This window comes from Glycine soja, chromosome 18 (genome assembly GCF_004193775.1).
Source record: "Glycine soja cultivar W05 chromosome 18, ASM419377v2, whole genome shotgun sequence".
Classification (NCBI taxonomy): domain Eukaryota; kingdom Viridiplantae; phylum Streptophyta; class Magnoliopsida; order Fabales; family Fabaceae; genus Glycine; species Glycine soja.
The window spans coordinates 55,379,762-55,407,322 of record NC_041019.1 but is presented as its reverse complement, the minus strand read 5'-3'; the positions used below and the strand labels follow the sequence as shown (position 1 = coordinate 55,407,322).

At 33.2% G+C, this 27,561-nt stretch overlaps 5 protein-coding genes and 1 long non-coding RNA gene across 15 annotated transcripts; 4 read left to right on the top strand and 2 right to left on the bottom strand.

The window, feature by feature from the left end:
• Positions 1–328: 328 nt before the first annotated feature.
• On the top strand, positions 329–2,365 carry LOC114394530 (F-box/kelch-repeat protein At3g23880-like). 2 transcript variants are annotated; one of them, XM_028356139.1, is made up of 3 exons: positions 329–589; positions 722–1,653; positions 1,998–2,365. In XM_028356139.1, exons 1-2 carry the CDS (start codon positions 451–453, stop codon positions 1,627–1,629), a joined length of 1,047 nt encoding a protein of 348 aa, XP_028211940.1. In that variant the 5' UTR covers positions 329–450; the 3' UTR covers positions 1,630–1,653; positions 1,998–2,365. The 2 variants fall into 2 exon arrangements, with proteins under 2 accessions (XP_028211940.1, XP_028211938.1); XM_028356137.1 differs by having other exon boundaries at positions 332–1,653.
• Positions 2,366–6,594: 4,229 nt separating this feature from the next.
• Positions 6,595–8,384, bottom strand: LOC114396080. The gene is made up of 2 exons (XR_003663208.1): positions 7,781–8,384; positions 6,595–6,828 (listed from the first exon to the last, which is right to left on the bottom strand). It is a non-coding gene; the product is annotated as an uncharacterized LOC114396080 (long non-coding RNA).
• Positions 8,385–9,612: 1,228 nt separating this feature from the next.
• Positions 9,613–11,795, top strand: LOC114394498 (F-box/kelch-repeat protein At3g06240-like). Of its 4 annotated transcripts, none has more exons than XR_003662780.1 (3): positions 9,613–11,034; positions 11,343–11,425; positions 11,562–11,795. XR_003662780.1 is itself a non-coding variant. In XM_028356091.1 (2 exons), exon 1 carries the CDS (start codon positions 9,850–9,852, stop codon positions 11,014–11,016), a length of 1,167 nt encoding a protein of 388 aa, XP_028211892.1. In that variant the 5' UTR covers positions 9,613–9,849; the 3' UTR covers positions 11,017–11,034; positions 11,562–11,795. The 4 variants fall into 4 exon arrangements, 2 of the variants coding, with proteins under 2 accessions (XP_028211892.1, XP_028211893.1); XR_003662779.1 differs by having other exon boundaries at positions 11,230–11,425; XM_028356091.1 differs by lacking the exon at positions 11,343–11,425.
• Positions 11,796–16,056: 4,261 nt separating this feature from the next.
• Positions 16,057–18,246, top strand: LOC114396413 (F-box/kelch-repeat protein At3g23880-like). The gene is made up of 3 exons (XM_028358383.1): positions 16,057–16,140; positions 16,593–17,790; positions 17,985–18,246. Exon 2 carries the CDS (start codon positions 16,673–16,675, stop codon positions 17,774–17,776), a length of 1,104 nt encoding a protein of 367 aa, XP_028214184.1. The 5' UTR covers positions 16,057–16,140; positions 16,593–16,672; the 3' UTR covers positions 17,777–17,790; positions 17,985–18,246.
• LOC114396411 (UDP-glycosyltransferase 73C3-like) lies at positions 18,054–26,767 on the top strand. 6 transcript variants are annotated; one of them, XM_028358380.1, is made up of 4 exons: positions 21,058–21,353; positions 22,162–23,585; positions 24,237–24,317; positions 25,300–26,767. In XM_028358380.1, the coding sequence occupies exons 1-3, from the start codon at positions 21,334–21,336 to the stop codon at positions 24,293–24,295; spliced, it is 1,503 nt and encodes a 500-aa protein (XP_028214181.1). In that variant the 5' UTR covers positions 21,058–21,333; the 3' UTR covers positions 24,296–24,317; positions 25,300–26,767. The 6 variants fall into 6 exon arrangements, with proteins under 6 accessions (XP_028214178.1, XP_028214181.1, XP_028214179.1 ...); XM_028358378.1 differs by having other exon boundaries at positions 25,297–26,767; XM_028358377.1 differs by lacking the exons at positions 24,237–24,317; positions 25,300–26,767 and adding an exon at positions 18,054–18,123 and having other exon boundaries at positions 21,246–21,353; positions 22,162–23,828.
• LOC114396414 (proline-rich protein 36-like) lies at positions 24,917–26,762 on the bottom strand. Its single transcript, XM_028358384.1, has 2 exons — positions 26,421–26,762; positions 24,917–26,289 (listed from the first exon to the last, which is right to left on the bottom strand). Exons 1-2 carry the CDS (start codon positions 26,581–26,583, stop codon positions 25,439–25,441), a joined length of 1,014 nt encoding a protein of 337 aa, XP_028214185.1. The 5' UTR covers positions 26,584–26,762; the 3' UTR covers positions 24,917–25,438.
• Positions 26,768–27,561: the final 794 nt, after the last annotated feature.

The window sequence follows — 27,561 nt, the reverse complement described above, 5'->3', positions numbered from 1 at the left end:
TATTTCTTTAAATATTATAAATTATGCTAGATATTCTTCATAAGTCTCACCCTTACTCTTTTTTCAAGTTTTCTCCTTCTCCACTCCTCACTTCCCCAATTCCTTTTGGTCACACTCATTCATAAACCTCTCCATCTCCTACGCTCATGCACAAACTTCCCCAACCGCAAAGCATCCAAATCCATTCTAAGTGCGCACACATTTTAAAAATACTAAAAAATAAATAAAACAAATAAACTTGTCTTATTTTAATAGTATACAAAACTTTTCTCTTTTGACCTAGTCATGTTTTAAATGTTCATACATAATTTTAAACTAAAAAAGGAAGGGGCTATAAATGTACAATTAATTCTCTAGTCTACTACATAGCTTTTTCTTTTGCGCACCTGAGCTTCGTTTCGACGGAGAACAAATAACGCCACCCACCCAAGGTTCGCATCGCATCGCATCATGGCCCAAGACAAAAAGGAGCGTAAAAGGAGCATGAAGAAGAAGCAGAACCAATCTCTGACAACTCTGCCTCAGGAATTGATCAGAGAAATTCTTCTGAGATTACCGGTGAAATCTCTTCTGCGTTTCAAGTGCGTCTGTAAGTCGTTTCTGTCTCTGATTTCGGATCCCCAATTTGTGATTTCCCATTATGCCCTAGCTGCCTCGCCCACCCATAGATTAATTCTTAGATCACATGATTTTTATGCTCAATCCATCGCCACGGAATCAGTGTTCAAAACCTGTAGCCGAGACGTGGTTTATTTCCCTCTCCCTCTTCCATCAATTCCATGCCTTCGCCTTGACGATTTTGGCATTCGACCCAAGATTTTGGGTTCATGCAGAGGCCTTGTACTTCTATACTATGACGACAGCGCAAATCTCATTCTGTGGAATCCGTCCCTTGGCCGTCACAAACGATTGCCAAACTACAGGGATGACATAACTTCATTCCCATATGGTTTTGGCTATGACGAATCAAAAGATGAGTACTTGCTGATTCTAATTGGATTGCCCAAGTTTGGACCTGAAACTGGAGCTGACATCTACTCCTTCAAAACCGAGTCTTGGAAAACAGACACTATTGTTTATGATCCATTAGTTAGGTATAAGGCTGAGGATAGAATAGCCAGAGCAGGGTCGCTCCTCAATGGGGCTCTTCATTGGTTTGTTTTCTCGGAGAGCAAAGAGGATCATGTGATTATCGCCTTTGATCTCGTGGAAAGGACTCTATCCGAGATTCCTCTTCCTCTCGCTGATCGTTCTACTGTGCAAAAAGATGCAGTTTATGGTCTGAGAATAATGGGAGGGTGTCTCAGTGTGTGTTGCTCCAGCTGTGGAATGACTGAGATATGGGTGATGAAGGAATATAAAGTGCGGTCATCTTGGACTATGACCTTTCTTATCCATACTTCTAATCGGATTTCCCCAATATGCACAATCAAAGATGGTGAGATTTTAGGATCAAATTGCGCGGGAACTGGAAGATTAGAGAAACGCAATGACAAAGGAGAGCTGCTTGAGCATTTCATGGACACCAAAGGTCAACGGTTCAGCTGTGCCAATCTACAGGCTGCTATGTATACAGAGAGTCTACTGCCACTCCCAACGTCATTTTGGGAAACAAGTGAAGAGGACTAACTGTAATAGACAACAAAAATCAGGGTATGCATTGTTCTCCAATCCTTTTCACCATTATATGCAGAATGCTTGGTATGTGTGTGAAACATCATGCTTTCATCTATTTTCTACTCTCTCCATCCTTGCTAATGATACTTTTAATATTTTTGGAATTAAATGATGCTTGGCATTGCACGGAAAGATGAGGTTTGGTGGTGCTTGCTGGATTCAATTTACCTAGCTAATAGTACTTCTTTCTATATATATATATATATATTTAAAATTAAATGGCACATGAGATTGTATGGAAAGATGACATTTACTTCTAAAATCTTAGATAATGTCACATTAATGTTCTAACATTTACAATAATTTCATGTTTCCTGCAGGCCATGAAATATGCAAAATAATGTAGACAGTATCTTGATGTCACTTTCCTATAAATGGTGAAGCTGTTGGTAGAAGGCATTGCACTTGGGAGAGAATGGCATATATATGATATTAAATTATCTATTGTTGGGGTAGAACTAGTGGAGCTAACTTCACCTAGTGGAATAAGGCTTTATTGCTGTTGTTGCAGTGTAGAACTAGTGTCAGTTTTAATGCTATTTCAATAAAGTTGGAGTTTGAAGAAACTTTATAATTCAACTGTTTCAGAGTAGGATTTGGCAAACCTCAATTGGTGTTATATGTTTTGCAGTTTGTCGTTTTGCCTTTATCTTTATCTCTCTTAAATGTATATGTTTTGCAGTTTGTCGTTTCTCTTGTGCTCTTTTACGTGGTTTTTCGGGTTCAAAGCGTACTAATTTGATTATTTTGTAGTATTTAGGTGACTTCTGTTTTTGGTAAAAAACAGTTACTGGTTATTATAAGTTTATGTGTTATTGCTCTTTTCAACCTGAAGTTGCAGAGACGTTGATCTTGTTCACCTGGGACCTAGTAGAAGGGGTAAGGTGAAAAGGTTGTAACTATTTAAGTTGTGACATGTTCCAATCTTGCATGCCAGCTGGGTTAACCTGTTCACATCCTGATCTAGTGTTGATAATGTTCATTTTTTCCCTTCGTTACGGTTTATTTAACTGCATGACCAATAATAGTGGGATAGAATCAGATAGATCCATAATTTGCTGCTATATTGTCACAATTAGCATACTTGTTTCTTCATATTTGGTCTTCTTGATATAAGTATAATATAAATATCAATCATTCTTTGTCCCATTGAAATCTCATCACTTCTTCCACACATTGTTATGAGGGTGCTAAGAATTGACAGTATAGAATCAATACCTCTTCTAAGGATATAGCCACAAATCAATTTTTTTTGTTCCAATGCAACAAGACCTGCTCATTGCTCAAGCTGCTTGAAGCACTCTAACCATTGTAACTGAAACAGTAGTAGAGATTTCATTGATATTTCATTCTTTGAATAACATGCATTCATAGCACTCCCAAGAGATGAAGTTCTTGGCTGCATTTCACAAAACACATTATCTGCATATATGATACACTGCCAAACTTAGCATATGCTTCTAGCGGAGTTGTCATAAGATGAATATTTGCTTCATAATCATGTCGCAGAATATGGGCATGAATCTCCCTAACCTTATGGAGAGGGCAGACTGATAGCTCTTAAACAACTCAAGGCTTCATGTATATGTGTGTGTGTGAACCTATCCGATTGTATCCTAGTCCAATTCCAAACATTTACTTTTGTTAAATTCGATTTGAAGTCTGATTCATGATTCAGCCCCGCACACAAATTTTATAATTGTCTATTTGCGGCAGATAAAAGCTCATAATGCAAATTTATAAATATTGGTCCGTAATCTTCTCATGGCTGCTTTTATTGTTTTTAGAAAAGGTTTTATGTAGAGAACAAAATACGTGTACTATAATCATTGATGTTTCACATGCGATTGTGTTTTATTATTATTATATATGAATAAGAATACTCCCAAAGAAAATGCAACATGAGTATTACGCAAGAATTTATATGTTCATTATGTTAAAACACATTTTTAACAGATCTATGAGAAGTTGCAGAGTCTCATCCCCCAAGTATTTATATTCTGATGCAGAATAGACGTGAATGACATTTGCATAACCGTGTGCCCCTCGCAGAAACAATTTTGCAGTACTTATTCCCAATCCCATCCATTATTATTGGCTTCACTTGCGTCTCTAATATGCATGTTTTGCAACTCACTCCAGAATCTCGGCTTCTCTATGTCCGAGTCTGAGCTCTTGATCTGAATGAGAAAGCTCGAAAGTTCAACAAACAACATGAACTTGCTCCCATGGTTTACCTTCTGGGCACCGTTTCTATTCATCAAACAAAACTTGGAATATTTGAGACCATGCATCTCACATGAATTATTAGCTTCACTCAATATTTGAGACCATCGTATCTTTGAAGTCATCACGCTGTATGCACATCATAATTCGCTGCACTCAAAAGAATTCAGACCATCACACTATGTATGAGTTATATATGGCCTGTAGTTCCTACGTTTTACAAATGCTTTCCCATTGAAAGAAAAATACTTCTACTCAACAAGAAATGCGATTCCATCGGGCAACTAGTACTAGATATAAGCTTTTTTAAGTAATCAAATTAATGATAATATTGTAACAAAAAAAAATTAATGATAATATGACTTTTAAATTTTTTTAATTAAATCATCAAATTAATTAAGATACAATTTAACCCTTTTTAATAGTCGTTGCATTAAGTATAATGTAAATTATCTTTTTTAATTGAATTTGAATAAATTACGACATAGGTTACTATTTATAATAGTAATTGAATTAATTATTATAAAATTACCTTTTTAATATCAATCAAATTAATTAATTATATATAAATTTGTATTATAATTATTTGAAAGGAGTTTCTAATTTAATGTTGGTATAAACTATATTTTTTAAATTAAATTATTTAATTACATTACAATTTACCATTTTTAATTGTAGTAATTGAACTAAGATTAAATACTAATGCTCACATTAGGTATGAAATAAATCATATTAAAAAGATAACATATATTATGTGCATTCATTGTCTTTGATGAAGAGACCATAAACATTTAAGCATGTAGTCATGGGTTAGATCCTTCACTGGTGCGTGTAAAGAAACATTTGATGAGAGAAGTCAACCCCATATGTAGATCTCATATCTTGGGGGATTAATCCTTGATTTTTGGTTTAAAATATCTTGATTCACACAACACACACAAAATCCAATGAAGATCAAACACAATTTTTGACAATGAATACTTCTTACTTTGATAGGAAAAAAATTTAGAATACATGTCTGCCATTGATGCAAGAAAACTTGCAGAGGAAGCAGCTTAAATGAGAAAGAAGATAGAGGAAACTAAAATTAGCATAGAATGAGAATTAGCTTACAAGAGAGTTGGTTATTATAGTTTATATAGTTGGTTACAAGAATAACTAACTTGTAGCTAATTAAGCTAACTCTAGTAATAAAGTGATCAATCTGAATTAACCATAATCAAAGTATATCTATGTTAAGATCCCCCCTCAAGTCATGAAATTTGTCATACAGTCTGCTATGTATGGAGAGAGTCTACTGTAGCTCCCCATTGCCATTAGGGCAAACAAGGGAAGATGACCAAATCATTGTATGCATTGTTCTCCAATTCCTTTCACCTTTATATTCTTATTCATCTTGCATTATGAGAAATAAAACGTTATATGCAGAATGTGGTATACTGGTATGCAGAAACCATACTCTCACCTATTTTCTACTCTCTCCATCCTTGCTGCTGATAGTACTTCTTTTTCTATTTTTTTTTTAAATTAAATGATGCATGAGATTGTATGGAAAGATGAGGTTTGGTGATGATGGATTCAATTTACCTTGCTCAAATAAAATATTTGATGTCTTGCTCGCTCAGAAGCCACAATAATCAAAGGCAGATTGAGTGAAAGATTATACTAGAAAAACAACTAATGTAGAGAGTATAACAATTAGTATTTCCCATGTAATTTTACAATGTCCTGGTTTTACTGCTAAAATCTTGGGGAATTTGCTATTAATATTCTAACATTTGCTCATGTTTCACCAGGAAATATGCAAGAATGTATGTAATTACCTTGACGTCAGTTTCCTACTAATGGTGACACTGCTAGCAGAAAGCATAGAACTTGGAAGAAAATGACATATATCTGATATTAAATCATCTAGTGTTACTGCAGAACTATTGTATGTTTTAATGTTGGTTTCGATCAGTGAAGTTGGAGCATCAACGAACCTTATAATTGAACTATGTTTCTGAATAGGAGTTGGCAGGTTGGTGTTATGCATGCTATTTTTTGCCTTTAGCTATCTGAGTAGGAGTTGGCAAGTTTCTCTTTTGCTCATTTAATATCCATAGTCTATATGTTCTCACAATTCGCATACTTGGTCTTAAATGGTCTTCTTGATATAAGTGAAATATAAATATCAAGCACTCTTTGTTCCATTGAAATCTCACCACATCTTCCATACATTATCATAAGGGTGCCAAGAATTGGCAGTATAGAATCAAAACCCCTTCTAAGGATATAGCCATGAATCAACTTCCCTTGTTGCAATGCAGCAAGGCCAAGCACCCTAACGGCCTAACCATTGTAACAGAATTTCGTTAAAACAGTTCCATGTGTTTTCATTGGAATTTCCTTATTTGCATGTCATGCAATCATAGTACTACTCCCAAGACAAAGTTTGTCACAACCCATACTTATGACTGGCGCATAGACTATAATTTCCCTAGCCTGACTAGCCTAATAGGATCTCATGCTAAACACAAATAAATGAATAATCCAAAAGAATTATCAAAATTTCGATAGAATTTTCCCTAAAAATAGAATAAATCACATATTAAATAATTTGTAAGAACATATCATTTATATATATATATATATATATATATATATATATATATATATATATATATCCAACCGTTAAATATTAATGTCACATATCACAACATAGGCCCTTGATTCAACACACCAACTAATAGTAATATAAGTCTTACATAGTAATCATCTAAGTGTCTTAAAATATCATAATTACATCACTAACATATTTCTATGAAAAGATCATCTATAACTCAAAATAAAAGGATTTTCTCATTTTCTATTTCTACCCATATCCCTATAGTTGCATCATATTGAAGTTACCAAAATATGTTCTCCATTATATGCAATGGAGGCCTACAAAAAAGATAAACAAATTCCTAGTCAAGTCAGCAAATCTCAAAAAGTTAGCTCTTCAACCACCTATGTATCTTAGGGGTAAAATGAAAAAAAAGAAGTAAGTTACAAAAACTTAGTAAGAGCATAAAATATAAAGTGGACATTTAAGAGAAAATAAACATAGCACAAGTCTTTCATTTAAAAAGAATTGAAATGTCATTTAATAAAAATGAAAATAAATAAACTCACTATCATGAAAACTAATATTTATTCCCTTGAAAACTCATTGAAAATATAATTAACATTATAATCAAATGTAATAAACTTTACATAAATTTTCATTTATTACTCTGCATGCATAAACCACTTTATCTTTTTATTGTAACAAATGGAAAATAGGAATTATGAAAAATAAATATAGTATGAGTCTTAGACTCATATGCTATATTATTTCTTCCTTATAGCAAACAAAAATCAATCACAACATTCACAATCATAAACCAATTTCACATTGAAAATACATTATCAAACTATATTAAAATATCCATCAAATCATTAAGGATCACAAAGAATCAATTTCAACTTAGAAAAATAAATATTATACTTTATCCTCAAGTGCTCATAGAATCCATAATCACCAAAAGAACTTTTTCTAAAGTTTACTTGCTTCTCCTAAAAATATTACAAATGTTACTAAGTAGACTAAGATTAACTACCCATAATAAAGGAGAATATAACCAATGCCTTCTAATGTTGATGGGAGAAGCAGCCACCATCTTATTGTCCACAAAATGGAGGCGTTTAAATAAAAAGAATAAGAGATTAGACAAAATCCCCAAATATAACATGTTTAGGGTTTTGAAGAAATCACAATAATTTTATTATTTAATTTTTTCAACCCCTCACACACAATCCATAATTAATCAATGTCATAAAAATACTCATCTAATCCAATAAGTTAAAGATTTACCTCAAAAAACTCAAGTAGAGAATGTTTTAAGAGATGGATATTGTACCTCCATCCTCAAATCACATGCCTCATGGGTGCAAGAAATTGTGAATCTATGGAGGAGAAAGTAAGAAAATGAGAGGAAGATAAAGGTGGATTGGAGAGGAGAAAGGGTGTTGCTGTTAGAAAAAAAGAAAGAAGCACGAAGGAGTTGGGAGGGGGAAAGTCTCGGGTGTTCTTAAAAAAGGAAGGTGATTGTGTTTTTATTATACTATTATTATTTTATTTTTTAAATGAAACGGTGTGTTTCAAAGTTCTTGACAGGCATTGCACAAAGGGCATAATTTGCAAATGATGATAACACTGCCAAACTTAGTATATACATCCAGCAGAGTTGTCATGGAATGAATATTTTCATATCCATGTTGCAAAATGTGGGCATTAATCTCTTTACCCTTCTGGAGAGGGCAGACTGACATCTTGGAAATCACATAAGCCTCAAGTGTGAATCTCCTTACCCTTCAGGAGAGGACAGGCTGACATCTTGGAAACCACATAAACCTTAAGTGCATATGCATATGTGAAACTATCCAATGGCAACCCAGTAAGGTCCGTACAGTTTTAGTGTTTTATTAAAAAAAAAAAAAGAGCAGTGCACCTAATGCAATGAGGAATATATATATATAGCTTCTTTTTTCTGTTTTTTAAATTAAATGAAACACGAGGTTGCATGGAAAGATGAGGTTTGGTGATGGTGGATTCGGTTTACCTGCTTAGATAAAATATTAGATAATTTTATAATTGTCTATTTCAGTGTCACATAAAAAGCTCATAATGCAAATTTATAAATTAATATTTATCCCTTAGAGAAGGGTAATTCCTTTTATGTAGAGAACGAAATACGGGTACTAAACATTGATATTTCACATGCAACCGTGATTTATAGTAATTTATATTAATATATGAATGAGAATACTCACAACGTAAACGCAACGTGAATATTACAAGAGAATTTACATGCTCATTATGTTAGAACACATTTTAACAGTTGCATGTGGAACACATTTTATTGTTTTGCAGTACTTTCCATTATTATTGGCTTCACTTGCGCCTGTAATATGCATATTTTGCAACTCACTCCAGAGTCTCGGCTTCTCTATGTCTGAGTCTGAGCTCTTGATATGAATGAGAAAGCTTGAAAGTTCAACAAACCACATGAACTTGCACCGTTTTGATTCATCAAACAAAACTTGGAATATTTGAGACCATGCATCTCACATGAATTATGAATTATCAGCTGCACTCAATATTTGCGACCATCACGTCTTTGAAGTCATCACGCTGCATGCAAATCATCATAATTAGCTGCACTCAAAAGAATTCAGATCATCACACTATGTATGAGTTATATATAGCCTGTAGTTCCTACATTTTACAAATGCTTTCCCACTGAAAGAAAAATACTTTTACTCAACAAGAAATATATGCGTTCCCATTAATTTGATTTGATATTTTGATTACTTAAAAAAAACTTATATATAGAATTGATGATAATATTTAAACCAAAAAAATTAATGATAATATAAATTATCCTTTTCAATTGAATTTGAATAAATTAATGATAATATTTTTTGAATTGAAATTAATTAATTACGATACAATTTGTAATTTTTAACTGTAGTCAAATTAAGTATAATACATATTACCTTTTTTGAAAGAAAAAAAAAAGGGCGGGAAGAGGTTATGTGGGTGGGTGAGGATAGCAATAATAGCATGGCCATACAATTGTGACCAGTCAATTTTATTTTTATTTTTTATATCAGAATTCAGAACTCTGGATAACAAAAAAAAAAAAAAAAACTCACATTTCCACCGCACCGAGCACGTTGTTCAGACTTGTCTCTCACAACAGAGTTGAGAGTGAACACTGAACAGTGCAGTGTTGAGTGTTGAGTGTTGAGTGTTGAGTGTTGAGTTTCTCTCTCACTCTCAGCTTCTAAGGTTCCATCGCTATTCTGAACAATCGAACATTGTGGATTCAATCAGCTACTTGCAGCAGGTTAGGGTTTCGAATCTGTTTCTCTCGTAGCATGAAGAACCATACTCAGACTCTCCCTCTCGATTTGATAGAGCTAATTCTCCTGAAATTGCCGGTGAAATCTGTTACGCGTTTCAAGTGTGTCTGTAAATCATGGCTCTCTCTGATTTCCGACCCCCAATTTGGCTTTTCCCATTTTGACCTAGCTCTCGCTGTACCCTCTCATCGACTCCTTCTCAGATCAAATGAATTCTCCGTTCATTCCATTGATATGGATTTCGGTGCAGTACATTTCACTCTCCCTCCTCCATCTCCCCCACTTGCCGATTATGCATCTTTGTTTACTCCTGCTTTTCATCAACATTGGATTGATTTTCATAGAAAACATTGGATGTTGGGCTCATGCAGAGGCCTCGTACTTTTAAACTACCGGAATAGCAGTGAACTCGTTCTATGGAATCCATCAATTGGTGTATACAAACGGTTACCTTTCTCTGACGAATATGACTTAATCAATGGATACCTATATGGTTTTGGCTATGACATATCAACAGATGACTACTTGCTTATTCTGATTTGTTTAGGTGCATATGCTCTATTTTTCTCCTTCAAAACCAATTCCTGGAGCAGAGTCGATCTTCATGCTCGATATGTGGATCCTGACAGTGAATTCCAAGCTGGGACTCTCTTCAGTGGGGCTTTTCATTGGTTGGTTTTCTCTAACTGTATTGTTGAACATGATGATCTTCCTTTCTCTTTTGAAGAATATGTACCTTTCATCATTGCCTTTGATCTCACACAAAGGAGTTTTACGGAGATTCCTCTCTTTGATCATTTTACTGAGGAAAAACTTGAAATTTATAGTCTGAGGGTAATGGGAGGATGTCTCTGTGTGTGTTGCTCCGTCCAAGGAAGTGAAATGACCGAGATATGGGTGATGAATGAATATAAAGTGCATTCATCTTGGACTAAGACCATTGTTATCCCTATTTCTAATCGCTTTTCCCCAATATTCATCACTAAAGAAGGTGGAATTTTCGGATCAAATAGCACTGGAATGTTAGAGAAGCGTAATGGCAAAGGGGAGCTGCTTGAGCATTTCATTGATAATGAATGTCAAGGTTTCAACTGTGCCAATCTACAGTCTGCTTTGTATACAGAGAGTCTACTGCCACTCCCAGTGTCATTGGTGGGACCAAGTGCAGATGACCAACAGTAATAGGCAACAAAAATTGGGGTATGCATTGTTTCTCCAATCCTTTTCACCATTATATTCGTATTCATGCTGCACTATGGGAAATGGAACATTGTATGCAGAATGTGTGGTATGTGTGTGAAAAATCATGCTTTCACCTATTTTTTACTCTCGTCATCCTTGCTAATAAAATACTTCTTTTTATATTTTTGAAATTTATTAAATGATACATGACAGTGCATGGAATTTTGGAAAGATGAGGTTTGGTGGTGCTTGCTGGATTCAATTTACCTAGCTAATAGTACTTATTTCTAGTTTTTAAATTAAATGGTTCGTGAGATTGGATGCAGAGATGGGGTATGGTCATGGTGGATTCAGTTTACTTAGTAAAATAATTCATGTCTTCCTTACTCAGAAGCCACAGTCATCAAAGGTAAATTGAGTGAAAAATTATACAAGAGAAGCAAACAATTAGGATTTGCTATGAGATTTTATTATATCGCCGCTAAAATTTTAGAAAATGTCACATTAATATTCTAACATTTATAGTACGTTCATGTTTCCTGCAGACCAAGAAATATGCAAGAATATTGAAGCTGCTAGTAGAAAGCATAGGCACTTGGAAAAGAATGGCATACATATGCTATTAAATTATCTATTGTTAGTGTGGAACAAGTGTCAGTTTTAATGGTTATTTCAGTAAAGTTGGATTCAAAGTAAGACTTGGCAAATCCTAATTGGTGTAATACATACTATTTAATGCCTTAACCTTTTTCCCTCTTAATCTCATTATATTTTGCAGCTTTTTGGTTCTCTTGCGCTCTCTTACATTTTTTCTGATTCAAACCATAATTATTTTGATTATTTGTTACTATTTTTTACAATACAAAGCAACTCTATACCACTGTATTTGTGATTCTCCATAGTAAATGCATGTGTCTATCTAGCATATGTACAATTTTATTCTTACTGTGAGCAATTAATTCCTATAAGATACACTTGATCACATGGTGACTGATCGGCTAGCTAGAAAAGCTTTAACATTTGCCAAACTCATGTTGATAAGCTTAAGCTAAATCACTCAAGAGACTTTGGGTTGTGAATAGGAGTTTCTTTGACATTTTGGGGAATTGGTGCAATACTGAACGCTGATATACCTCCTCATCCTTGGGAATTACTTTACGCATCTAATATTTTTCATGTACATCCAACAATTTTTTCTTTTATTAAAATTATTCCTGACAAACTTATGGTTATGAATTCATAAGCTTATGAATTACGAATTCAGAAGTTCATAAGTTTGTTAGGGGTAATTTTGAAAAAAATGAAAAATTATTGGGCGTACAAGAAAAAACGTTGAGTGCGCAAAGTAATTCCCCTCATCCTTTTAGGCTTTAATTAATAATCCGACTTCTAATCCATCAACAAAAGGAACTTTAGTTTAGGTTTTAAATTCGTTCAGACCGGACCAATCCATGGCACAAACCCATCTGCATCATTCAGCAGCAGTACAATTAACTCCAAGGGCAACGATTTGTCTACATGAACCAACTACTGAAGCACATCCGAAGATAGAATCACCACCATCCACATTGCTTTTATCTTTAAAACTAAAAGAAAATCACACATAAGATTCTATGCCTTGTTCCTCGAGGAGTTCAACATAAGCCTATATACCAAATTTTAACCGAAATCACTAAGATTGCTCAAAATTAAGGTGAAACTAGTACAAAATTGCAATGATAGTTTCCAACTTCATGTGGTATTAGTAAATGATAATTGACACTACATTTTATGTATAAGATATCACAAATTCCTACGTGTGCAGACATAAAAAGCAAGTAACAAACAGGTGAATATGCTAGATAGTTACAGTTTTTAAAATATTTCGTCTGTAGAAAATTCTTAACTTTTGTTTTAGTTCTTAGAAAATTCAAATTTTGAATTTTATCCTTATTTTTTTTTATCTACTTTTAGTTTTTTTTAATCTCCATTTTTTTCCATCCACGAAATATGCAAGAATATATACAGTTACCTTGATGTCACTTTATTTCCTTCACAAACACACACATATAAAATAATCTCAACTTAGAACAGAACTAGAATCTGTTTTATTACAGTTGAGTATCAACAGAACAAAATTTACAATTTAACTATGTTTCAGAGTCGGAGTTACCAAATCCTAGTTGGTGTTAATACAAAGCTATTTAGTCCCTCTATCTTTTTTTCTCTTAGTGTTATTATTTTCAGTTCGTTTCTCCTAGGCTCTTTTACACAGTTTTCATATTCAAACCCAACTTATTGGATTATTTCACAATATTAGGTGCCTTTTCTGGTTAAAAACAGATATTGGTTCCTTTCCAAAAAAGAAAAGTTACTGGTTTTTAGAAGTTAATGTGTTGTTGCTCATTTTGACTTGAAGTTGTGGAGATGTGGTGATCTTAATTAATCACCTGGAAGCTAATGCAAGGAGTAGGATAGCGATAGGCTTGTAAGTTGTAACTAATCAAGTTGCAATATGTACTGACTACTGATCTTGCATGCAGTTGGTTTAACCTGTGCACATTCTGATCTATTTTAGATAATGTTTCTGTCATAATGGCCCTAAAAATACTTTGATTGCCAATTTTTTGAGTTACCATGATATTAGTGTGTCGGTTTCGCTTCATTACGCTGCTGGTGGTGTTTCCTAGGGAGGGCACGGGCAGCAGCATGGTATTATGGCTGTTAGACTTGTGAATGGTTATTGGTATATGCAGACAACTCTTAATTCTGGTAAATCGAGGTTGAGGGATGGGATCATAGGCAGCATAGAGCATATCACATGCAACTTCCTTAAAATATGCTATGGTCAGTATGGTGTATCCTCTATATACGGTTACTGGTGTTGTTTGCGGTTGACAGGCTCTTTATAGCCTTTTTCTGCTCTTTTGTAATGTTTTGGACTGATTTTTCACACCTTGTGTTTAGTCAGATTTGAATAATGAGTTTTTGATTTTAAAAAAAAATCATAATATTGGTGCAGGGTATACATGACTAATTTCTGATGGAAACTTATTAGACACCTTCAGTGAAGTTACCCCTTCCAACATGTTTTTTCAATTCATAAAGTTTGAATTCAATATTTTGCTCTAGAGGATCGAGCTTATTTCTACTTGGATTATCAACATGTAGGTACTTTGATTGTCTATAAATTAGAGCTTATGAAGAATTTGCTAATAATTCAATTCAGATACTTCCATAATCTTATAAAGGATGTTAACTAAAAACACTCCTAATCCACTCTCTATTGATAGTTAAAATTTATCAAAAACAAAATCAGAAGCAAGACTCATTAAGTAAGAAGTGAGACTTCTAAAATTTTGTAACTTTTAATAAATTTTAGCCATCAATTAAAAATGTGTTTAAAAAAATATGTTAAAGAATGCATGAATAACATATGTTGAATAATCTATCATTTTTCTCTATAGCTATATTCTCACATAGTTAGCAAGTCATTTTTTTTAACTAATATTTGGTTTTATTAGTGAAATATAAGTGGACTTGGGGTTTTCGTGTTATCAGCACGACACTCTAACTAATTGAGTTAATATGTTAATTATTTTAAAAATAATTAATGTCATTATATATAACAATAAAATTTCTAATGTATATTTAATACACATATAAGTTTACATAATAAATTTTGTAATAATTAATTTTGATCTAATAATATTTTTTTTCATATATAAATTTTTATTAAACCTATCATTTTTATTTAAAATTTATATATATATATATAAAAAACTCGGGTTAGAAAAATGGCAGGAAGAAAGTCCCTTACATTTATGTCTACTTTGTACTTGGATTGACATAGTGTTCATTTTCGGTGGACCTTATTCTCTATAACCTTTTATGTATGGCTTAATTGTAAAATTCATTCATCCTATTTTGTCTGTTTCACCAAATTGACTTTCTTATATTTTAAAATTCACTATCCAAGTCCTTAGAGCTAAGTTTAACTGTTAACTAATTATTGACAGTTAAATTTTAAACATTGACTAGACTAAAAAGTTAACTTACATTTTCTTAAAAAAATAAGAACTTTAAAAATGTTTGAGAAATGATTAAAACCATGATCCTTAGAATGAATATTTTAATATAGTTAAAAAAATATTGTCACTATCTCACAAGCATTATTTTAAAAGATAAATATGATATATAAAATAAAAATAAAACTTATATAAATATATATATATATATATATATATATATATATATTCTAATTTATGTGAAAATAAAATTTAATCTTATATATTATATTTTGAAAGATAATATATGAGATTATAAAAATATAATAAATTAAAAAAATTGAATTTTGAACTATTTTTTCATAAAATTAAACATATATTAATACTATATTTTATATCAAATATTCACATGGTCACTTGAGTGTAATAGTAAAAATGTATGTTTTTGAGTTTAAAGACCATGATTTTAATTTTTTTTTTGAAAGTATCTTTAAAGTTATTATTTTTTAAGAAAATACGGATCAATTATCTAGTATAGTTAACATTTAAAATCTATGAGTGTATTTTAAAATATAAGAAAACAAATTTTACAATTAAACATTTATGTATTGATAAATATAAGTGACTATTATAGATAAGATAAATCATTAGTCTAAATATTAAAATACACAAAGGTTATAAATATTTTAGATTGTTAATATTTTTTAACCTTTCATGATTTTCTATTTGAAAAGTATATATGCACTTCAAATTAATGCTGCTAGTTTAATTCTTTTTATTAGACACGCACAAGTCATAATCATTACGCTCGCCGATGAAAATACGTAGAACGAACCTTGCAATAGATTAAATTCTAAAGAAAAAGACAGAGTAAATTCAAAACCACCCACACCAAACAATCAAAAGGCATAACTCCTAAAATGTGACATGAAATTTCCTTTTGCTACTAACCAAAATATGATTTCACAAACTAGCTACCATCTTACACGAAAAGACAAAGGCTAATGACCCCTTACTGTTTCTTAAAAGCTAAATACGTATCTTATAAATCGCATTCTCTTTCTGTCTATGCTACTCAAAGTAAGAAGAAAATGAACCCCATTTTCTGTCATCTGATGACAGTAGAAATTTTATTGAGGTTGTCTGTCAAATCTCGATCTCTTCCGTTTCAAATGCGTTTGTAAAGCACATGAGTCTCTCATTTCCAAAATCACTTATCTGATGCACCCACTTAATGAATTCTTCTGAAATCAAAATTGAGATCCACTAAATAACAAGCAAGACTTGTATAGTTTTGTGATGAAAAGTGTTAGCATAACACTAATTATCGTACTTTTCTAATACAACAAATTTTACAATCAAGACAGAAATTTAAAATATAATAAATAATGTCATGGAGAAAGATAGATACAGGGTCAATGGTGATGTACAAAACTTTCTTTTATATTAAAAACTATAATTTTTTTTAATGGAATTCATTTGATATGAAGTGAGACTTACATTTTTGCTATTTATAAGATTATTTTAGTATGTTGTTAGCATTTTGTTGTTGTTGTGATTTCTAATATTCTTGAAATTGATGTGGTATAGGAGCATCAAGGAATCCAAGTCAAGTTAAACGTTGGAGAACCCGTATAAGAGCAACGAGCATCGAAAATCACACTCTCCCTATGGAGTTGATGAGAGAAATTCTTCTAAGATTGCCTGTGAGATCTGTTTCGCGTTGCAAGTGCGTGTGTAAGTCATGGAATTTTATCATCTCCAATCCTCAATTTGGCAATTCCCATTATGATCTCGATGCCACACCCTCCCATAGACTCATTCTCAGATCAAACTATTCTTCTCATGGAGTTCTATCCATTGATACAAATGCACCACTAGACACATGTTCTGCTGCAAAGCATTTGATTCTCCCCCTTCATTCATCCCCATGCAATCCCTACGACAATGAAGATTATGATGGTTTTCCCCGTAGACCCGAGATTTTAGGTTCGTGCAGAGGGTTTATACTTTTATATTACAAGATGAATCGAGATCTTATTATATGGAATCCATTGACAAGAGACCGTAAACTATTTCTTAACTCTGAATTTATGTTAACCTTTCGATTTTTATATGGTTTTGGGTATGACACATCAACAGATGACTACTTGCTAATATTGATCAGATTATCCTTGGAAACAGCTGAAATCCAAGTTTTCTCTTTCAAAACTAATCGCTGGAACAGAGACAAGATAGAAATTAATGTTCCATATTATTCTAATTTAGATCGGAAATTCAGTATGGGGTTATTCTTCAATGATGCTCTTTATTGGGTAGTTTTCTCTATGTACCAAAGGGTTTTTGTGATTATTGCCTTTGATTTGGTAAAAAGGAGTTTATCAGAGATTCCTCTATTTGATAATTTAACTATGAAAAACACTTCAGATGATTTAACTATGAAAATCCCTGAAGTGTTAAGTTTAAGAGTAATAGGAGGATGTCTCTGTGTGTGTTGTTTGGTCCAATACTGGGCAATGCCCGAAATATGGGTGATGAAAGAATCATCTTGGACTAAGTGGTTTGTAATCCCTTATGACTTTTCCCCAATATGCATCACAAAAGATGGAGGAATTTTGGGATTAAATATTAGAGAAAGATTAGAGAAATATAATAACAAAGGAGAGTTGTTTGAGCATTTCACCATTGTTGCTGCTGAAGGTGAAGAGTACTACTGTTCCTTACGAGATCAACAGTCTGCTATGTATAGAGAGAGTCAACTATCGCTCCCCTGACAACAAAAATCAGGGTATGCATTGTTCTCCAATCCCTTTCACCATTATATTCTTATTCACCTTGTAATATGCTCATTGTTTGGTATGTGATCGAAAAATCATGATTTCACCTATTTTCTACTCTCCCACATGACCACATCGTTGCAAACAATACATTTTTTTTTTATATTCTTAAAATTAAATGATGCATGTACATAATTCCTTGCAGCTGGGCGGTGTGAATGGTAACGACAATTCTAGCATTTGCTGGTTGCAACCAACCTGTGGACAATATAAATTAAAAGTCGATGGATCAGTGAGTGCTTTCAATAAAGAAGCTGTTGGAGATGTATTTAGGGATTCAAATGGTCAGCTTTTGTTTTCCTATGCTGCTGATATTGGTTCTTGTACTCAGTTGTTATAGCTGAACTCTGGACAATTTTGCTTGGAATTAAAATTGCTTGGAGTTTCGGGTTCAAGCATTTTATTAATTATTGAATCTGATTCACACGTGTCTATATTTTTACAAAACAATGGATGTCCAAGATTTTCATATAAAATATTTATTAATTTTTTCTAAGATTTCCATAAAAAAATCTTATTAATCGTATTTAATTTGATGTTTCTTTTCAATCATATTTTATTCATTTAAGACTTAACTTGAAATTTTGTTTAAGAGAAACAAATCTAATATATAATTTTTTTTTTTTATAGAAGGTCAACTTTAAAGAAAAAAGATATACACAATATATATATATATATATATATATATAATATTTTTATGTAATTTTATTTTTTAAAAATCCTCTTCATTTTCTTTTACTCTCTATTTCTATTTTCTATTCTTTTCACATGATATACTTTTTTTATTTATTAATATACTAACTTTTAATTTTTTTATAATTTAAGTTGTTGGATGTGTTTCTTATGTTGTTAAAAAAATAAACACTTTAAGTTATTATAATTAATCGGTTCATTACATATTAATTCTCCACAGGTTTAAAGTTTACTTCTTTCACTTTCTCCTTAACCTCACAATTGAGTGAAAAATTAAATTTAGAATTCAAATTCTGACTTTCTCCTTAACCTAACTTAAGTTGGCAAGTTATTTTCTCATGAAAAAGAAATAAAAATGGAGAAATTTGATCCGCTATTAACACTTAAATAAGGAATCTCTGATTTATTTTAAAACTATTTATGCACTTTATACCTAGAAGTTCTACTTTAATGCATTATATATGTTATCTGTTTAGTTTGCACTCAATCGCAAGTTGATTTTAAACAGTCAAATTCATCAATATTTACTAGATGTTCTTAGTTGAAACAATGTGTGTGCCCCCTACCCTGTTTCTAAGTCTTCAAGGAAGTGTCCTTCTTGACATTCTGTGACTTTTGTTGCTCAAACAAAATCTATACTTCAACTTCTTAACGATGACCAAAAATCTATCCTTTGTCAAAAATCACATATATATTGAAAACTTCGAAATTTGGTTAAGTACTACAGTAAAGCAAGCTAAATTACCAATCACCATGTACTCCAGGCTATTGCTGTAGTATTGCATGGTGTTATTTTTTTATGACAAGAATTTTTTGATTTTATTTCAAAGCCTTACAATGTTAGCAAGAGATTTTTTTTTTTAATCTAAGGGCATTTTTTGTTAGAAAGATTTAGTTGTTTAAGAGGCTTGAATGAGAAGCCAGTTAAGAATATGTGCAGTCCTTGCTTTTCTAGAATTGAGGAGCAACGAGGAAGAAGTTGCTGCTACTTATTAATTTCACAGTACATCTTTTCTTTTTCTTTTTCTTTTCACATATTTGCTCACTGAGAAAGCCAACAACATGCACCTTGAACTCCCTTATCTATCTTTTCATTCTACAGCTATACAGAAACTGATGCACCTGCGCTCAAGAATATATATTTTTGTTTAGCAAAAAAAAAAGGTGGCAAGTGCACTCAAGAATGTAGAAAAACATGAGATAATATAATTTCAGCCTCAAATTTTAGACAATGCATGTAACTGTTAGCTGATTTAGCTGGTAGAGATATGAAATTGAGTTCAAAAATGAAGTTTAATTTCGAGTATTATATTAAAAATTCAGTACACAGTTTAAAAGTAGGTTTTCGTATCGTGCTTCATCAGGTTGTATCCCGTGAAACATACCTCTGGTCTAAAATGAAATTGTTTTTTTTTTCTAATTCTTAGAAGTGGTTATCCTTACTTTTTTTTCGGTATTCAATGTTCACATATGATGAGTTATTTGCTTTCACTTTAGGGACATGAGAAAAAATTTCATATTTGAAATTATGAATCATGAATATCACGATGTCTAATAAATTATAATAATTAAAATTTGTTTTTGTTTATCAGAATTCAAAGTTGTTTAGTTATTCATAAATATTTTAGAAATGTTTAAACAAGTCTTTTGTAAATTGAAGATTTTAATTTTTTGGTTTCAATAATACTTTTTTTGATATGTAAGTTTTTTTCTTCAGGAATACCTTTTTAATGAAACGACTTCTTTAAATTCAGATCTTTACTTCAGTATTATTATAAAATAATGTATTCAACTATAATTCCAAAATTCTTTAAAACAAAATTAACTTAATTTCCAGATAACTTTTTTATTGATCGAATAACAATATTATGAAAGATTTTTGCATTACTAATATATTTTAATTGAATTCTAAATCAAATTAAATGTTACTAGGATTTTAGCACCCTAAAATGCACAAGATAAACATTTATTTTGTATAACTAAAATTTATACAACCATCTTTCTTTCACTTGTTTTTGAATTGTTTTCTAACTCCAAAACCTACTCTCTTACCATATTCTTTACAAAATTGTCATGCTTCTTCTAAATCTTCAAATTCTAAATCAACTCTAGGCTTTCAATCAAGATTTTCTGAGAACATGTATAGTATCTTAATTAAAAAAAAACTTAGAATAAAAATATCGACAATCAGTAAAATTGGTAATTTTCGTTAAAATGCACAAACTTGCATGGCTTGACGTGATCAACTCAACCTTCCTTCTTTCCCTTGTGGCAGCATCTGTTTTGAAAGTTAATCATAAGACAGCTTGAAAACAAGTACTCCTTAAGACATCCATTGCCGGAGTAAGAAGACACATGACTCAAAAGTCACGTCATGTCTTTTCACGTTTATTGTCACAAAAAGTTCACGGAAAAAACGTAAAAGAATCCAAGAGAGAGTATTTTTAACATAACATCTCATTTTGCTTAATCATATTTTTTATAAATCTTGTTTTTTAGTTCAATAATAAATATTATTTTAAGATTTAAGTTATTATTTATAAATCTTACAAAAATTGAATGCAAATATTTGATAAAAAAAATTATATAGTTTCTCCACAATCCATTCTCTGCAGTTTAATTGCCTACTTGTAATTATTAGTAAGTAAAAGTCACCAATTTAATTTTAATTTATTCTGCTTGTTTTTGGGTTGACTCGGAACAACATCACAAGGCAAGTCAGTCACCTTCTCCTGAAGAACCAAGAAGACACACGAGCTTTGTGACTCACATATCGGGCTTATCATCTTCTCCAACACTGCATGGAACACTTGAGCTTGAGGTTAATTCATACATCTTCATTTCATTTCTCAGATCTGTAGACTTTGCAGATTCGTGATATATATGGGCTAATTTCACTCCTCAAATGTGTTCTAAACAATTCTATATATGGTGTGTTTCTTATTTGCTGGTTGCTGCTTATGTTCTGTTTGTTTATGTCACATGACTGGGAGCTTTTAGGTCCATCATATGAATCTTAACTTAGTGCCTTGAAATTGGAGGACAGTTTGATGTTCAATTAATCCTCACACATATATAGTGATTATAGCAAGATCAGATATCAGTTCAAGCTATACTTTGTTTTTTCTTTTTTTTTCAGGTGCCATGTAGTGGGTTATACTTACATATACATTTCATTTTCAACCACTTATATATGCTTGAGATCTTGTACTCTAAACTTGCTTGAAGGGACTAACTTTTCATGTCTAAACCACGCATTTTTTCTCAGCTGGGCTAGTTGTGTATGAAATCAGAGTTATCTCCTTGCCTGCATCGATTCCATTTAATTAGTTGTTGCACTCACGTGTTGACATTAATAATTAAGCTTCGAAACTAGAACATTCGATCTCTCATACCAATACTGAGAGGTACTCCCTTTTATATATGTCGTATTTAACTGGAGTATTGAGATATTTTCACCTGGTAATTACTTAGGAGAACCAAAATGTTAATTATACTCAATGACACAATTTTATTTTACTTTCTGAAAATTTGACGTTAATTACATACATAATTAAGCTTTTGCATGTATAAGGTGGATTTTATTAATGTATTGAACAATTAACATGAATTTCCTTGTGATTTCCCAGGACACAGAAACCTGAAATGGACCCAACGGTCCTTAGCCACCTCCACTTTGTTTTCATCCCTTTAATGGCCCCAGGTCATCTTCTCCCTATGGTAGACATGGCCAAATTGTTGGCACGACACAAAGTGAAAGTGAGCATAGTGACCACACCCCTCAATTGCATCCAATTCCAAGCTAGCATAGACAGAGAGATTCAATCTGGCTCACCCATCCAAATTCTACATGTTCAATTTCCTTGCGCGGAGGCTGGACTACCAGAGGGATGTGAGAGCCTAGACACTCTGCCTTCAATGGATCTGCTAAACAACTTCAACATGGCTTTAGACTTGTTGCAGCAGCCACTAGAAGAGCTACTTGAAAAGCAAAGACCCTACCCAAGTTGCATAATTGCCGACAAATATATCATGTGTGTGACTGATGTTGCCAACAAGTTGAATGTCCCGAGAATAATATTCGACGGGACTAATTGTTTCTTTCTACTATGCAACCACAATTTACAAAAGGATAAGGTCTATGAAGCTGTGTCTGGTGAAGAGAAATTTCTTGTCCCCGGAATGCCCCACAGAATTGAATTGCGAAGATCTCAACTCCCCGGATTATTCAATCCTGGCGCAGACCTCAAGCTGAATGCTTACCGTGAGAAGGTAATGGAAGCTGCAGAAAAAGCACATGGGATAGTTGTTAATAGTTTTGAAGAGTTGGAAGCAGAATATGTTGAAGAGTGTCAAAGATTTACGGACCATAGGGTATGGTGTGTTGGGCCTGTGTCGCTGTCAAATAAGGATGACAAGGACAAGGCTATGAGAAGTAAGAGAAACTCAAGTGATATTGAGAGTGAGTATGTGAAGTGGCTTGATTCATGGCCTCCGAGGTCAGTGATTTATGTTTGCCTTGGTAGCCTAAACCGTGCAACGCCAGAGCAGTTGATAGAGCTCGGGTTAGGATTGGAAGCGACAAAAAGGCCATTCATTTGGGTGCTTAGAGTTGCATATGGAAGAGAGGAGATGGAGAAGTGGCTGTTGGAAGATGGGTTTGAAGAGAGGGTGAAAGGGAGAGGGCTTTTGATCAAGGGTTGGGTGCCACAAGTGTTGATCTTATCACATAGAGCAATAGGAGCGTTCATGACACATTGCGGATGGAATTCCACACTCGAAGGGATTTGTGCTGGCGTGCCGTTGGTAACTTTTCCTCTGTTTGCTGAGCAGTTCATCAATGAGAAACTTGTACAAGTGGTGAAGATTGGCGTGAGTGTGGGAGCTGAATCTGTTGTTCACTTGGGTGAAGAAGATAAGTCTCGGGTTCAGGTGACCAGAGAAAATGTTCTGGATTCTATTGAGAAGGTAATGGGAGATGGCCAAGAAAAAGAAGAGATAAGGGAAAGGGCTAGAAAGTATGCGGACATGGCAAGGAAAGCAATAGAACAAGGTGGCTCTTCTTACCTCAACATGTCCCTACTAATTGATCACATCATACATCTGAAAGGGTTAGACCAAAGCTAAGACACAAATGGATTCATCTTTGTTTTGCTTGAACATACCTGAATTCTGTACTTTATTCTTCAATGGGTCTCCAAGTCCTTATAAATGCCCAAGAATTGCTGTCTCATTGACCATGAGAGTTTCTATTTTTTTTCCTCTTTTGTTTTAGAACCATTATTCATTCTTAGTTTGCTTCTGTTTTATGTTTGACATGATTAGGATCATGGCAAAATTTGCTCCAACAATGACGAATGTCGAATAATAATGATTAAAATAATTATAATACGAAGAAGGGAGAACTCTCTGTGTAGCTTTCAACCCCACCATTCCTTGAGGGGAAACTTTAAACTCCAAGCCTCCAACAAGCTCTCCAATTTGACAGGTTGCATCGGATCAAGAATTAGTTTGAGTAAAAAGGTTTGAGCCTGGGCAATTTGTTGCAAGAGAAACTGTGCTTGATGAAGAGTACTGGATATGCTATAACAATTTGATGGATAAGTAAAAAGATAAAACATGAAGTGTGTGTAGTCATGTATAATTTATGATACTAACCTCTTTTTCTTATATTTATTATTTTTTTGTTTATATTTTGTGGTAGACAACGACATGGTTAAAGGCAGAAACTCCCTGGGAGAATCAAGCATATTAAGGGTATGACATGACACATACATCAAGAAAGGTCAATGTTCTTTCATAGACTTCTTACAATGATTATGAACAATGAATGTAAAACAATTTGTTGCTTTCATTGTGGTTCAGCTTTTACTTTTTTAGCATGGTGTATTAGGTAAACTTGTATTCTTTGGCTCTTAATTATAAAAAAAATCAGAAATTTATTTATTCATTTTTATAAGATTTTTTTTTAATTTTTAGATGTATTAATTATGAGATATAAAAAACATTAATAAAAAACAATTAAATAAATAAAGAGATATAAAAAAAATAATTTAAAATGATAGTACAAATGTACAGTTTAGCTTGATGTCACTTTCCTTCAATTGGTGACACTGCTATCAGAAAGCATGGCACTTGGAAGAGACTGGCATATATATATTTGTGATGTTAAATCATCTCGTGTTCGTGCAAAACTAGTGTCTATGTTGGTGGTGATTTCACTAGAGTTGGAGTATCAACAAACTTTACATTTTAATTATGTTTCAAAGTAGGAGTTAGCAAATTCAAGTTGATGATATAAATGTTATTTAGTGCCTTTATCTTTTTCTGTCTTAATGTTATTATGTTTTGCAGTTTTTTTCTCCAAGGTTCTTTTACGTAGTTTTTAAATTCAAACCCTACTTATTTGATTATTTTCCCAACCCCACAACCAATCTCCTAGCCCTAATTTCACTAGTTAATGACCCCATAACCATGCATGCCATTGCAAGGTGTTGTTTCTTTATGACAAACTTTTCAGATTTTATTTCAAAGCCATACAATGTTAGTAAGAGAATTTATTTATTTAATCTCGAGGAGGTTTTAGACATCTATTCTTTTGTCGTTCACATTAACCTTGCTTCAAATAAGACATATCAATCTACAGCTGCAGTATCATAATCAGAAGTTTCCATTTCTACAACAACTCAAGGATTAACACAATTAATGACCACGTCCAAAAATTTATTACTAATAATACATTATTCATGTTTCAATTTTTTCAGCAGTAGTCACTCTATGGATGCACATCGATCTCCATGTTAACTTTCCTATTCATATCATAACCATATTACAATTTCCATAAAGAAAGTAAGTTCATCACGTGGAAGGAGCTATTAGAGAATTGCATGGATAGCTACTATTTAGTTAAGGAGAAGCATTCTTTGAAGAGGAAACAGAGGGTGTGCCAGGGCCGCTAGGTGGAGGGAATAATGGAGGGAAAGGAAAGGGAAGAGCTGGTGGTGGGGGAGTTAAACCTGGTACTGTTGGAAACGGAAACAGTGGTGGTGATGTTCCTGTTGAGGGAGGCTGGAGTGGGTTAGGAACAAGTGATGATGGGCCTGATGGTTCTAATGGGTTAGGAATTAGAGGAGGCTGCTGAAGAGGGTTGGGGACTGAGGGTGGTGGCTGAAATGGGTTAGGAGGAAATATGAGGTTATTAGGGTCAAGTAGTTTCTGATCTGAAGGCTGAACATTTGGGGACTCATTAGGGATTCCTGCAGGGACTAGTGGTGACAATATTCCTGAAAGGGGTGGCAACAATGGTGGGAGGTCGGGTAATCCAGGAATGGGAGGAAGAAGACCACCAGGTGTTTTTGGATTTTGAAGTGGAGGAGGAAATGATGGATCTATTTTTGGAGGAAATATGTGTTTCACATAATCAGGGCCCTTGATGTTTTGAATGCTTGGTTTTTGGTTGCAAAGAACTGGCTGTCTAAGAGGCTTGAATGAGAAAAAGCCGGCTGAGAATATGTGTAGTCCTTCCTTTCTGGACTTGAGGCACAGTGATGAAGAAGTTGCTGCTGAGGCAACAGCACAATAAGGCTCACTGCTATTTATTAGTTTCACAGTGCATCCTTTTATTCTTTTCACATGTTTGCTCACTGAGAAAGGCAACTGCACCTTGAACTCCCCATGCTCATCTGTCTTCACTTCTTTCCTAAACCTTGGCTTTGACCTCCCATACCCATCTTTGCATTCTACAGCAACTGATGCACCTGCCATCATGAATATAGAAAAACATAAGACAACATGACTTCATAATCAAAATTTAGAGCATGTGTGTAAGAGTTAAGAGATATGAAACTGAACCTTTTTAAGAAAAATAAGTCAAGCAGTGGAAATGCACCTGAAATGAAGTGGTTGCCCGTGGAGAAACCCTGTTGGAAGCATGTGTCACAGTAAACAGTGCCAACTACAACAGCAGAGGGAAGCTTCTTGTCATGGCTAGCCTCAGAATGAGTTATACCAAATGTGAGACTGAGAAATAGAATTACAAGGAACCAAGACATTCTCAGGGAGTAAAGGACTAAAGGCTATAGTGCTTGATTCTGCTATATATCTTGTACACTATTGAAGTATGTTTATACCTCTTTCTTTTACTTATATTTTCTTTGTTCCCTCTTGTTGTCTTTGTTAAAGAGAATCAAAACAACAAATTTTTATAGCCCGACAAATAACAAGGCTATTTATGTCTATCGTGCAAAAACCTGTCAACTGTAAAGTAAAATGCAGTACTTGTAGGCTTGTTTTCCCATCACCAAACAGCTGGGAAAGAAGGTAATTTGGTGGGTGGAAAGTTTAGATAAAGAGAAACTCCTTGCTGCTGTTTTATTTAATTGGATGTTTGTTTTTTTGTTGGTATGAAAATACAAAAAAAAAATGGTTGGGACCCTGTTGGTTCACGAGACAGAGAAAGTAGCCACAAAATCAGTGAGCAAGCAAGACATGAGCGTGGTGGATTAACATCGAGAGCTAGATCAACTGTGTTAGCGTGACATGTTTGGTAATGAATTCCAAGAGCTGCAACATGTGAGCACCTTGAGATGCAGATATGCATGCGAGTATTTTTACTGTTATAATAAATGATCTAGAGAGTTTAAGATGATGGGTTGTGTAGCAGACATGGGAGATAAGCATGTTCGAGAAAACAGAGAAAAGAATAGGTTGTTGAAGAAACCACACTTATTCTCACTTTTCACGTCACAATTAAAAGTTACAACAGCAAAATATTCTCAACTGAATATAAACTAATATTATTCCTACATCAACTCTTCAAAAATATTATTCGTACATCATTTTTATTACAACCTGCTTTGTTTATACAAATATTGTCGTCACTTTTTTCTGAAGTACTTGACAAATCAATATATAACTTTACTTAATTGCTGAACTGCCTTCGCTTATTTGTTTATACAAATATTATCATCATTACATACTTATAAAATTTTAGACTAAAATAAATTATTATTCTAAAAAAATATTTACAC